Source organism: Amphiura filiformis, chromosome 15 (genome assembly GCF_039555335.1).
Source record: "Amphiura filiformis chromosome 15, Afil_fr2py, whole genome shotgun sequence".
Classification (NCBI taxonomy): Eukaryota; Metazoa; Echinodermata; class Ophiuroidea; order Amphilepidida; family Amphiuridae; genus Amphiura; species Amphiura filiformis.
The window spans coordinates 12,622,950-12,637,807 of NC_092642.1; the positions used below are offsets into that span (position 1 = coordinate 12,622,950).

The 14,858-nt window shown below is 37.8% G+C and overlaps 1 protein-coding gene across 1 annotated transcript; it reads left to right on the top strand.

The window, feature by feature from the left end:
- The first annotated feature begins 217 nt into the window (after positions 1-217).
- Positions 218-14,492, top strand: LOC140171967 (trimethyllysine dioxygenase, mitochondrial-like). The gene is made up of 6 exons (XM_072195315.1): positions 218-414; positions 9,176-9,300; positions 10,500-10,750; positions 11,795-11,949; positions 12,540-12,764; positions 14,204-14,492. The coding sequence occupies exons 1-6, from the start codon at positions 218-220 to the stop codon at positions 14,490-14,492; spliced, it is 1,242 nt and encodes a 413-aa protein (XP_072051416.1).
- Positions 14,493-14,858: the final 366 nt, after the last annotated feature.

The following is a 14,858-nucleotide window of genomic DNA, read 5'->3' on the forward strand; positions in this document are numbered from 1 at the left end:
GCTGATGAAAAACGAGAGGATTCGCCGTACTATCACGGCAATTTTAGAGATGATGACGCTGTGTGGGTATTAGCGCAGCCCTACGTATTGGTTACTTACACATCTCTCCGCTATGACTATGATTAGGCCAAGTGTCATGCAAAACGTTTCTTCAAAAATATTGAGATTTTGGCCTCGTGTGCCAATTCTTGGACGAAAATGCTTCTTGAATCTTTCCATGCCGAGATCTACTCATATTTCTGCTTCACTTTACCGTCCAAAGAAATCCTATATACAACCCAGTCTATCCAAGATATCACAGCAAAGGGACGACACAGTTGATTATGATATCAAATTAACTGACGATAGCTTGGAAATGAGAGTTGATACTGAACGAATGGAATTCAACTACATCTGGCTGCGAGATCATTGCAGGTAAGCTCTCATATGATTAAATCATATTTTCTCGGCAAGTATGATATTATGTTTCCTCTTTAATATATATTTAGTTTTAACCGGAGGTATTGAAACAATGGCCAAGTTCGAATGCTGTATGGCCTTTATTTAGTGGCGTTGCCCCTACTGTAGAACGATGACCGCCCTGATATTCCTTTTTTGTACTTACTACACACATATAACCGAATTCAATCTGATTTGGAACTCATTATACTTGGTGACTTGCCTTATTTTTTGTCCAAAATGAAACATGTGTTGCAAATGTTTGATTGTAAACAAGTTATTGATTCCCCAACTAGAGTGTGTAAAACAAGATCTTCTATTCTGGACCATGTCATCTGTAATAACCTTGACAATATCACCCAGTCAGGTACAGTCGGCGCAGGCCTCAGTGATCATCAGTGATCATCAGTTTATTATCTATTGCACTAGAAAGAACAAGAAATTGACGTTTTATAAACACAATGTAAAAATGTGGTGAATGTGCGTTCTCTTAAGAATTAGAGTAAAGATGATCTGCTGGCTGCACTGACGGATACTGATTGGTCACATGTTTATTGCAGTGATATATATTCTGCTTGGTATGTATTTAAAATGAACTTGTTGAGTGTCATTGACAAAATAGCTCCTGTCAACGAGGTTCGCATAAAAAAATTAAAGCAAACCATGGATGAATAATGACATCTTGGATAATTTCCGTACAAGAGATAAACTTTTACACAATTTTAAACATGATAACAATCCTGCGGTTGTAAAATATAATATCATTTAGCTCAATAACAGTAAACCAGCAGTATACTTTTATCGCGATGCAGCTAGGTACAAAAATTACAATTCAATTATATGGATTGAAATTTTAAATTTTACAGAGATTGTAATTTTATGAAAATGTAGTAGGCCCCTGTGTGGATTGTGTGAAACTTTTCACAGTTTTTAACATTTTTTGCATTCTGGTTAACATTTTTTAATCATTGACTTGGCATTAGTGAACCAGGTGTGTAATTTCATGAAGTTCATAGCTCACTCAAGACGATCACCTTTCTTACGAATGTGATACACTTAGTAAATCGTCTTGAGTGATAATAAAAGGGATCATCTTGAGTGAGGGCGGCAGATACGCAACGTCTTATAGCCTCCAGAATGGTCGACTGCATATCCATCGGATAACGCTTTTTCAATGGGAAATGAACTTTGCTGCTTGGATGATGTCACGATGAGGTTAGCATTTATTCCGTATTAAAAAGCATGTTCCGACGGATCTGCACTCGACCGGCCTCTATAAGACGCCGTATTTGCTCACTTTGTAACACCGCAAGCATTGAAAATGAGTATCATTTTATTATGTCATGTCCGTTTTTTGTAGATATAAGATCTGAAATGTTACCATCGTGGCCTTGAATTACATGATAATAAATGAACAGAACAGAACAGAACAGAATAACTCGAGCTAAGACCCATCAGTTTGTGGTGGCACAGTTGTTCTACTTTCATTGCCAGATGTGTCTCTTCATAAACAAGATTTCAGTAGAAGATACAAAATCCCTTTTTTTGGAAAGATGTGCCGTTTTGAGTAGTGGACCCGGCGCATATATATAAATATGGGACCTGTCGACAATATCTACTATCTGCCTACATGTTTGCGAATAATGACACACTCTAGAAACGCCAACTAATATCATTCAACAACTTCATTTTAAGAATTATTTCAGTATCGAAATCAATAGGAACAGAAACGGTATTCCAGGACAATGTTTCATTTGTTTCTTCCACCATTCTATATTTCCCTAAAATTATCACATTTTTTCTCCAAAATCCTATGCAAATGATTCTCCACGCTACGCAGAAATTATGTGCGATAAATCATACAAATTTTGCACAATTTTACATAACTTAACACAGGATTGGAATATTTTGGTGATTTTTAGGCATTTTGAAGGGCAACATGAGTATATTAAGAAATATCGCGCCCTCGTCGCAACCTCCATGTAATCGAAGGTCGTCAAAGATGATCCGATAACAATACACTGGCGAAGCGATGTATATTAAAAACCTCGGTCGAGGTTTTCCAAAGTTTAAAAAATAGCGGTTAGTTAATGAAAATGAAGAAGTGAAATTTAGCAACGCGACGAGGTTTATTTACCCGAAATAGAGTTCTATTGAATTCGCTATTGTATCCGCTATTGTATTCTATTCATAAAAACTAATGCAGGAATCGCGGAAATGGCTGAGATACACATTTATTGTTTGTCTCTACCGCCGGCGTTTCGCAGTTATTAACATTCAAAATATATGATCCGATACTCTTACAAATATAGACTTATACGTGCTTTTTGTATAATATTAACAAATTGCAATTATGAAAACTACAAACTTTTAAAGTGAAATTACATTTACCATCGAAAATATATCATACTTAATTGTATATAATCTATACCGAACCCATAAGTGCCCAATAAGTTGAAACTGAAACAATTATATCAAATGGAAGTTCATACTAGCACCTATGGGCATCTGCAGACGTAAACGATGTTACTACTTCGTTCATGCTTCACACCTAACGCGTTTATTTACACAGTCCACGCAAGAAGCATATTGGAAAGGCTAACATCGAGCGATGGCGATAGCGACGGTAGATGCAAGTATGAATACAACATAATTCAAGTGTTTAATCCCTTATAATCTTTAGGTCCGAGAAGTGTGAAAGTTTGTGAATGATGTTCTCTATGCGTCAGTGGAGAATTATGGTATATAACTTCATCCGCAGTAGGCATATCATGATACAATTCACCCATTGCACGGTTCCGCCATATGCAAGGAGAGCCTCGATCTGGCTGCAGGCATGAATGGGAATTGAACCAGTCATATAACATTGTGTAAAGTACGTAATACTTCCTTTCATAGTTCGGCTGCAAACTATTGTTTTATTTGGTTAGATGGTTTTGCCAGTTAAAGTGTTTTTCTTTGCTGATTATTGATCTATAGGTGGTGCAAAATGAGATTATGAGGGATGTAGATTTGTCACCCCTGGGCAATTCAAGATTTCCAAGGTCAAAGTTTATACAGGGGTCAAAATTCAAAATTGCACAATTTTTTTAAAAACCCATACCAAAATGTTCCTCTGATCCTCAGGATTCAGAAAAAGTATAGTTTGACCCACCTCCGACTTATCGTTTCGGAGTTATAAGCCAAAAGGTCAAAGGTTAACTTTGAAGAAGCACAGAGGCTAAAAGAGATACAATGCTCCAATTTTGATGAAAATGGTCTTAAATTGTTGGCAGTGTTATCTCAATCGAATAAAGCATAGTTCTAACCACCAACTGTAATGACTCGTTACCTAGGTAAGCATTCAGAGAAGTACCAGTAGGTCAACATCAGTAGGACTCAATTGACAATGACCTATTTTGATGTGCTACCAAGGCAACAAGTCATTCTAGGTAGTTCAAACTATTCATTATTCGAGTTGTGGTACAAAAAGACCAATTTGAGGCCATATTCATCAAAATTGGAGCATTTTTCAATTTCAACCCCTGTGGGAGTTCTCTATTTAACCTTTGACCTTTTTACTCATAACTCCACAACGATAAGTCGTAGATATGTGAAACTATATATTTTCTGAATCCTTATGTCAAGAGGAATAATTTGTCATATGTTTGGACAAAATTGGACAAGTTTATAATTTTGACCCCTGTATAACCCTTGACCCTGGATATCTCGAATTGCCCGGGGGTGACAATTTTAGATCCCGCGGAATCTCATTTTGTACTACCCACAGAACAATAATCCAGAAACAAAAACACTTTAACTGGCAAAACCAACCTACCTTGGTCTGCCACCGGACTATCATGTCTATTGCCAGTTCGAGGCTCTCCTCGCATATGGTGGAACCGTGCAATAGGCAAATGCCATTAAATACTCGGATTAGAATCCAGAATCCACAGTCATTTGATAGCAATGGTTGAGTAAACATTGTCTAAACACTAGATAAAAAGACAGCTTTGTACTACAGACATTTTAGGTCACGCACAATGTGCGTAATATGTTACTGTGCATAATATGTTACTGTGCTCCCGTAATATGTTACTGTGCATAATATGTTACTGTGCTCCCCAACGAAAGTATCACAAATGCGGACGTGTATCAAACACCATTATGTGAATTCGAAAAATCCCAAAGTTTTTTTGTTTTTTCAATCTCTATCCGCGCGCATCCCTTTTAAAGATATACAATAGTTGGTAATACATGTATTTCAATAATATTGAAATAATAACACAAAGGTACCCCAGGTTGTGACACTGACACAGGACCAACTACATTATTGAAGTGGTTGCTCATGCATAAAATTCCTCCACATAGGCTGTTTAGCTTAATCGGGAAGTGACCTCTTGAAATGGTATCGCACTGATCAGACTGATCTTTATGTTATTACAGTGAGGCCCACATACAATGTTCAACACACACCGTCAACATCCCTATATCTTCGTGTTAAAAATTGCCGTGATAGTACGATGAATCCTCACGTTTTTCAACAACTACGCATGGTGATTTTATTCGAGATAGGCCGTGCAACTCAGGCTAAGCATACAATTTGAGATTTTGAGCGCCTGCCACACTGTTTCTATTCTATGTTTTACGATTTTCGAATGATCAATATATGGCTGGCCGTAACCGCCACAACGTGGAGCTGCTACGCGTAGCTTACTTTTCGCTTCGCGGAGCTAAATTGACCAATCATGTTAGATCTTTTCATTACGCCGAGCCAGTGGATGCATCCTCGTTCCAGAGAGAGAAAACTCTTGCCAAATTAATGTTTACTATGGGGATTTTAAATGAATCGATTGTAAATAAACCACGACCAGTTGTACAGGATCAATACCATTGTTTGATTAGTGTATAGTCAATGTTACCTTGCATGCATGTGTCATGTGTGTGGCGTGTTTGTTTGTTTGTTTGTCTACTGTGTCAGGCCAGGATCACTGACACCTACGGTACTGATACTCTCATACTATCACGGTGATCATATTGTTGAATGTTGTTGACTTAAAAATAATCATGATGCAGTCATGTCTACAGTAGAACTCACCACGACCTTTGAAGGACTTAAACCCTATTAAAAGCTATTAAACCAAGATAACACTCAATGAAAACGGCTCAACTATGTTACATCAGATCTTCTCTGGTTAAATACACACTGCACTTGTGTCTGTTTTACCTGTGCAATGAGCAATGAGCTGGTATTATAGTTTCAGTTGGGTGAACGATTATAAAGCGAACGCAAGGTAACAATACTGTGGGCTTTTGTTTACGAAATGAGACAATAGTCTGCTTATTGTTAACCAGCGTTCTTGAAAATGAGAAGCTTAATGACTTAACACGGTTTAGAAATAATTTCTTCATATTTGTTGGTACAAAAGTACCAATATTTCCAAACACCTAAATTAGCTAAAAATTTAGGACATGTTACAAAACTATATTTTCTAGAATTTCAGAGAATACTTTAAATATTGGCCGGTTATTTTTTACACAGTAGTGACGTCAACTAGGCAATGGCCTATACTTCTAACATACACTATTTGTAGAGGTCACGCGTCAATGTGAGCGCACTGAGTATTGTGTATAGGAAAACGGACAGTAACTACAGTATGTATGGCCTACTACTAGTATATAAAGTAAATCCGAACTGGTTTGCAGTTTGCTGAAGGTCGAATTCCGCAGGGACACCGCGCAAGTTATACAAATTAGCTCCCGGCGATACACTGCAGATCGCAGAACTGTGTGCATAGTTTACCACCACTCTGCCTAGCTATATAGTTATGTACAATACTGTATGAGTTTCTTATGAGTGCATGTCCATCTTAATAATAAGTCAGTTCGTACTTTTCATAAACTACTTTTTGAATCATAACTTTCGTGACCGAGGATATCTTGCAACTACGTGACGCTCGTCTGGCAAATTCTTAATGAATAAATTCGCTTCACGTAATGAGTAAGTCGTACTTAATTAGTCAGTTTTACCTCCGAGTAATGAAAAACTCTAACATGATCATGATTGGTCAATTTGGCTCCACGGAGCAAAAAGTCAGCTACGCGTAGCAGCTCCACGTTGTGGCGGTTGCGGCCTACCATATCAGTATCCCATATGATATTTCTATTGCAAGAAAATTTTATTTGTTGTCAGGTTTTATCTTAAATACACTAACTGGAAATTAAATACACTAATTAGTGAGGACCGGTATTTTGCTGTGGATATGTTTAACTGCAATTTGCGGGTAAAAATTTGAAATCCTGAGTAAAAATTTTGATCATATTCAACTCTTTGAGAAAAAATTTATATAAAAGAATGCATGTAAAATCCAGCTGCAATACAATGTACATTATTGACACACTATCACTCTCTTTATCTACGGCAATAATAGAATATCGATTTCAATCGAATTGAATACGATGCTCAGTTTTGAGTTTGTAGTTGACTACTAAGCGACCTAAGCGATCGATTGCTAGCCAATCAGATAGAACTCCTTTTCTTGCGTTCGGTGAAATAAGAGTCGCCCGTCGCTCACCAACGGAGTATTAAATTTATATTTATGGAATAGGAAGTCGACACTGTGCAACACAAAGTGAACGATGTTATAACTTGGATGGCTAACAAATCAACACCGCCAAACTCGACTGACGTGTGTACAACGTGGGAAGCTATGAGGAAATTGAACACTCGTTGTCTGATCATGCATGTGTTTTATGATTCGGATAGCGGTTACTTTATAGCAACTCTCGTTCCGCTTGAGTTTATTGGATACACTCTATATCATAGTCATCAATAATTTATATCGTTTCCAGTCCCTGGCTGAACTATTGGGTTCAGTTATTAATTTTTTAAATAATTCTTTTATAAGAAACTAGTATATATTTTGATAATTAAAATACCTGGATGCGCTATGCAGCTGATTGGGGTAGTTACGGGTCGTTAAAACCACTAACCGCGAAATGAGGATATCGAACTAGTTTGCCCCGCAGGTCTACAAAGAACCGCTAACCGCGAAATATGGATATATACATACATACATACATAACATAAATAGTCACTCGATAGTCGTTTCACAGTGCTCAATACCAATTTTTAACAAGGTAGAGCTAATTTAATAAAACAATTTTGGCTAAATAATATTCAGCATTTAGTAACTAGTAGTTTCACGCCTCACGGCGATCGTCAGACTATTGCTGACGGTTCCGTAATCAAGGATCATAACAACAACAGAGCAATAGTCTGACGATCGCCGTGAGGCGTGAAACTACTAGTTACTAAATGCTGAATATTATTTAGCCAAAATTGTTTTATTTTACATACATACATACATACATAAAGGTATTTATATAGCGCCTTTAAAATATATCCAACTAGTTTGCCCCTCGGAGCTTCAAAAAACCACTTACCGCGAAATATGGATATCCAACTAGTTTGCCCCGCAGTGCTATAAAGAACCAGTAACCGCAAAATATTGATATCCAACTAGCTCGCCTCGCATGGCTACAAAGAACCACTTACCGCGCAATATTTTTACCTCAAAAAAAGAATCAATATCTACCAAAAAACGTAAAATGGGGCCAAAGTTTAAAAAATCTTTCCTGTGTGGCTTTTCACCCTTTTTTTTATACTTGCTCCCATTTATGAAAGTTTCTAAAGACCCATACGAAGTCTATAGGCTACTTGTTGGTTTTCTAAGTTGTCAGTGTTTATTTTGTAGAGTAAATGAATTAATGTTCGTGCGTAATTGAAGTTTTTCCGTATAGACGTTATAATAATGTATTTTGATGTAAGAAAAAAGTAGCAAATACTCACTTTGTTAAATTCTTCATCGTCATGTGCGATTCTGCGCCTTAGACCCCGCATCCATAGGCTGTTCCCTTGTCGCGTGTGTCCTTGTTCCTTGTTCACTTGTTCCCATGTGACATGGTGCTACTGACAACGAACCTTTGTTTTGCTTAGAGGCCGTATCCATAGGTTGTCTGTGTGGGAGGTCACATGGGAACAAGTGAATACGGAACAAGGGCACACGCCACAAGGGAACAACCTATGGATACAGGGCCTTAGGCCTCGTATCCATAGGCTGTTCCCTTGTGGCTTGTGCCCTTGTTCCGTGTTTACTTTTTCCCATGTGACCTCCCACACAGACAACGAACCTTTGTTTTGCTTAGTGGCCGCTACGGTTCGTTGTCTGTGTGGCAGGTCACATGGGAAAAAGTAAACACGGAACAAGGGCACACGCCACAAGGGAACAGCCTATGGATACGAGGCCTTACGTACAGATGTAGGGCCTATATGTAGCAGGTTGACAGACAGTCAATTTGCTAAGTATATATAATACTCTACTACTCTTTATGAACACGCAATATAATAAAACATAAACCTTGAAATGTTTTTGATAATACATAGTCTACGTCATATTGCACCGCTTTCGAACAGTCTTAAACCTATAAGAGCACATTGTTGCATGTAAAAATTAGGACACGTTCTTCATGTTATTACTACTTTACTAAATGGGACCAAGTTTAAAAAAGGGTGGAAAGCCACACGGGAAAGATTTTTTAAACGTTGGCACCTTTTTACGTTTTGATACGTTTTTTGGTAGATTATTATTATGCAAAACTAAAACATGATCTTTATCTGTCGCTTTGTCTTTTTTTTTAACGAATTGCTCTTGCTTAATCTTATTTATCATGTGTTGATTCTTTGTGTGCAATACAGGTGTGATGCTTGCTTGAGAAGCAGCAATATGCAGCGTTTGATAAATCCAATTGATATTGATCCCAATATAGTTCCAGATCAAGTGTCTATTACTAGCGATGATAAGAAGGAACTACATATCACTTGTGAGTAGGCCTTAACGTCTATCTCTGTACGGCTTTTTAAAAGCGTATAGAAAAACATACATTACATCTAGACCACAGCGCATAAACAAATTCAAAACATAATCACAATATAAAAAAAAATAAAGTGAGCAATAAAACAGTTAACTTTTGGGAAGAGATATGACTTCAGTAATTTCTTGAAGTAATTTCTGGTAATGAGTTTGCAGTACGAATGGTGATGGGTAAATTGTTCCACAGTCCAGGAGCAGCCAGAGAAAAAGCTTTATTTGCGGCAGAGTGGAGAGATTTGGCATTTAATTTATGTAGAGTAAGCCAGGTTGAATCTGAAGCAGAGCGAAGTCCGGTACGTGATTGATGGTAAAGTGTGAAACAAGAAGCTATAACCTGGAGCATGTCCATTTAAGCATTTAAACACATATAGCAGTACTATGAAATGAATGCGTTCTTTCACAGGGAGCCAGTGGAGTTGCTTTAAAAACGGAGTCGCGTGATCGCGTTTAGATGCAAAAAAGATGAGTTTTGCCCCTCAATTTTGAAGGCGCTGAAGTCTGTCGATATGGGTTGTGTTTGCTCCCAGCAGAAGAGCATTTCCGTAATCCAGTCGGGATAAAATAAGTGATCTTACAATACTACTGCAGGTGTCTAAATCCAAGAAACGTCTGATGCGAGTGATGTTACGCAAGTGGTATGAAACAGAACTGGAAAGAGATGTTATTTGCGGAGCCATAGACATTACATCATCAAAGATGATGCTCAGATTATGAATAGTTCCTGATGGTTTCATAATCACAATATATCTAATCATATATATCCGCGTTCTGGACCCTGCGCTCTCATACAAATGTACGTGACGTAAATTATGTTGGCTTCCAAATCATTTGCGTCATTTTGACTACTCGGACTACTCGTCCAGCGAAGTCCACTGTACACGTGAAAAAAACTGCCATTATATCGTTTGCATACACATTACGTTTTGCATCCTACATATATATATTTATATTGGTAGAGTTTAAACCGTTACACACAAATAAATTTGTTCACTTACGTGAGCGTTAGACACAACGACTCTGTGTCTTTTTCAAACTGATGGTGACTGGTTTATTGATCTGGGATTGTACAATTTTCGTCAAATACCCCTTCCCTGAAAATGTGTACTTTCCCATTGTAATGCAACATTTACTTTGATCCATGTTTTTAAGGGCCCGATGGACATAGCACATGCTATCAGATAGATTGGCTGGGTCAATCCTACAGACGAAGTACCCAACGTCAAGAAGACAAGAATCGAATATTCTGGGATCGTCACACTCTAGAAGCTTCTCTGCCACCAGCCGTTGAATTTGAGAAATACATGGAGTCTGAAGAAGGTGTGAAATGTCTGTTGCAAAACCTCCACAAGTTTGGTATCGCCTTTATGAGTGGTGTTCCGAAAACGAGAGCCGTGACGCGGGTAAGTTTATTTCTCATTAGAAAAGTCGTCTAAAATCTCGCTTTTGTATAATTGTCCGATAATCATTATTTTGTTACCAAGTCAGTCTGGTTATTTTCGGAATATATTTCACTAGATACAAAAATATTCTTGTATCACACTCAAGCCCATGTCTAGCTGTGTCAGGATTCCAGGAAAGTATGACGCTTTGTGTTCCATGGATTAGAGGTTAATAACTGCGTATCGGTTATTTGGAGGGCATTGTGAAAAATCTAAACATTTTGCCTTGGGAACCGAGGGATATTCCGAGGTCCAAAGCAAAATGTTTAGATTTTTCACAATGCCCGACATATAACTGATGCAAAGTTATTAACCTCATTCATAACTCGTCACTTTGATCTTTTAACTTTACAAAATAACACAAAATTTTCCTCAAAAGTTTGTAAAATAAACAATTTTACATCTTCCCTTTCCCAAAATCGATCAGGCTAAAACAAAACGACCAATAACAAAAGTGCGTATCAGAATCTGTGCAAATATGGTAGCGCGCAATCCAAATACGGCAGCCAGCGCGCGCGCAGTTCGTTGGACGCACAATACGGCGCACGCAGAAGTCAATTGTGTGCGACATTGGAACAATTACGCATTTTGCGGACAATTGTGAGATATTAATGACCTCGATTTGCGTTCGCGTTTTCACAAATAATAAAATATGATTGGATCGCACGCATCGCGTTTATTAATGAGGTTATGAATAAAGATTGGAAACCTCCATGACGATCTAAGGGTTATCAACTTTTAGCGTTATCGTCATGGCTCTTCATATTACACCACTGATTTTCATTAACACATCAACAACAAAGCTTCATTTATACAGGTGCTCCTCGAGATTTATCTAGCGCACACGATTTGAGAGGTATACTGCCCGCGCCACTATCAAACTCGAGGTGAAATATTTTAAAAGCCGTAAGTTACTGCAATGAAAGCATCATAAATGAAAATATCTTAAATGATACCAATTACGGTGATGAAATGTTGATTAATATTCTGTATATTATAATGCAGGCAATAGGTGAACGATTAAATTCGCCAATGAAGGATACCATATATGGTGAGATTGAATTCTTTCCTGAATTAGCCAAGAAGCTGGATGACCATAGCTTTTCAAATGGATATCTCCCATTCCATAGTGACTTCGCTTCGCATTACGACCCTCCAGGGTGAGTAGTTGTTGCGATTGGAGGTGGGTGGGACCAGTGGGACATACGGTGGTTGGTGTGTGTTTCTCACTTTTCTCATTAATTGTCACAACTTACATTTGAACAGTCGTCTATACTTCAATGTGTAAAACGGTAACTACTTGCTACTGTTTGCATATATCTCTGCATGTTCTTTAAAGACCGATGTTTTGGGTAGTCATGAGGGATGAAAAAGTATAATATAATCAAGGCTAAAGTTTTTAGATACAACCCGTCAAAAGGAATCTATGTTTGAAATCGGCCAGACCCAAGTAACATTCTATATTTTGGACCAAATGGGTAGCTGTAATTTTCATTCTTCCGGAAATGTCACAAAGAAGATAATTTCCACTGAATATGGCTTTCTCTATTGTTGCATAACATTTTCTTTTGTTCAATAATATAGAGTCCACTGCTGACATGACAAAATGATTGCTCTTGATTATTATGGTTATGGTGTTTTTCTATAGAAAACGAGTACATGGAGTTAGAGATATTTAATAATTATTATTTCAAACGTCATGATTTTGCAACGTATGTCCTTAATGTCCCACTCTGTTTGCCTCTTCCAGCTATTTGATGCTTCATTACCTTAAACAGTCTGAGGTAGGAGGGGAATCCATATTCAGTGATGCTTTGAGAGCAGCCAGAATACTACGGGATTCGCACCCAGAGCATTATGAGGCTCTCGCCACTCTACCAGTAGCATTTCACAAGATAGAGAAAGGAATATATGTACGAAATGCCACCACTGTTTTCGACGTTCGTGACTCTAACCATGATCCTGTTATCGTAAGGTTTGTATGAGGTTATTTGCATAGCCAATATTTTCTTAATTATTAGTCCAAACATAATAGCAAAACCAAATTGTCAAAAACAATATTAAAGGGAAGTGAAACTCTACCCAATGGTATTATATCTATGTTTATTACCAACACAGTGCATACATGCGGGATGGTCGTACATGCACATAACAGGACCGTACCGTAGCAGGACCGACGTAGTAACACGCATTGTTGCTGGTGTAAATTGTAATTTTCTTTGCTTTACCTCAGTTGTTCGGCTCAAAATTTACAAAATGACATATCTGGCAGTAAACGCTAATATTTATGGGAATGTTTCAATATGGCTTTAAACAGCGTATATGTCGCCAATGCGAGCAACTCTCCGATTGACCGCCCGCAAGCTATGTACGTACTGTGTTATGAACATCGCGTACGTGTAATGATATACCGTACGCGTAATGATATACCGTCTTGATCAGAAGGTTTATTTAACATCTCAGATTTTGACTAAACTACCATACTGCAGTTACTGTCCGTTTTCCTATACACAATACACAGTGCTCTCACCATTGACGCGTGACCTCTAAAAATGATGTACGTTGGAAGAATGGGCACTTGCCTAGTTAACATCACTGCCAATATTTCAGCTATTCTCCAAACTTCTAGCAAATATATTTCTCTAACATGACCTAAAATTACAGCTAGGTTAGATGTTCAGAAATAGTCGCACTTTTGTAAAATATGAGTGAGGGCAAGGCATAGCTAGCCAACTCCCCGTGTTAATTGAATGGAGATTTGACCGAAAATATTGGTATCGGACCGCTCACTTCTGAAGGATGCCACAAAAAAACGGTACAAGCTACATTTTAACTATTCTAAATAGGTTCTAGAAAATATAGTTTTGTAACATGTCCTAAAATTTTAGCTAATTTAGATGTTTGGAGAGGGTCGCATTTTTGTGTTTTAGGAAGGATATGTAAACGACAGATAACACCAAAAATATGAAGAAATTATTTCCAAACCGTGTTAAGTCAACAATCATTATGTTGCTCATTTTGAAGAATGCTGGTTAACAAAAAGCAGGTCTTTGTCTCATTTCGTGAACAAAGCTACACATACCATTGTTTCCTTTCGTTTCCTTTATAATCGGTTACCCAACTGAAGCTATAATACCAGCTTTATTGCGATGTCGCACATTGAAAACAGACACTTGTGCACAACCAGAGAAGATCTGATTTAATCAGTTGAGCTGCTTCAATGAGTGTTATCTTGGTTTAATAGCTTTTAATGGGGTTTAAGTCCTGCAAAGGTCGAGATGAATTCTACTGTAGACATGACTGCATCATGCAGCACCTAAATGTTTTTACAAATGTCACTGTCCACTTATATTGACTGATTAATACCATTGTTTAACATACGGGTGTATTTTGTATTTAATAATTTTATTCCAGATCTTCAAATGATGACCGATCTGTCCTCACTCTTCCTGCACCTGACGCTAAGCGATGGTACGCGGCGTGGCGCCAATTCTGGCAAATCGTTACTGATCCCAACAGTATTTACACCGTAAAGGGCATGCCGGGAAGAATGATATTCGTTGACAACTGGAGGTTGGCACATGGTCGGCTTGCTTATGAGGGAACACGAGAATTAGAAATGTTCTTCTGGAGTAAGGATCGTGTCGGCAGTAAACTGCGTACAACGGTCGATAATGTTGACGACTTCGCAGAAGAATATTGAAAACATAATAACGTTTCTATATAATCCAATGTATATATAATATATTGACGTGTTTAATAAATATGCTTAATTATTATTTATTCCCGTTTTAGCTAAGATTTTATCTTTATCATGATATTGAAGATGAGACTATGTGCTGACGTGTTGACATGGTGGTAGGGTGGAAGTGCGGCCAACTCAGACATTGGGCTGTATTGGCTCTTAATGCGTCACCTTTTAACAACTATAGCCACTGTGTAACATGTTTCTAAGTATTATTTTGATGTATTTTTACCATTCGACTGTCAACTAAATAAGTTTAATTGTCTTTAAATATTGTTCAGCTGATGTGCAAATCAGGTAGGAGAATTCTACAGTATTGACATG

Coding starts and splice junctions, on each gene's coding strand:
- LOC140171967 (XM_072195315.1), top strand. CDS start 218: ATGCCGAGATCTACTCATATTTCTGCTTCACTTTACCGTCCAAAGAAA. Junction 415..9,175: donor TGGCTGCGAGATCATTGCAG/GTAAGCTCTCAT, acceptor TGTGCAATACAG/GTGTGATGCTTGCTTGAGAA. Junction 10,751..11,794: donor AAACGAGAGCCGTGACGCGG/GTAAGTTTATTT, acceptor ATTATAATGCAG/GCAATAGGTGAACGATTAAA.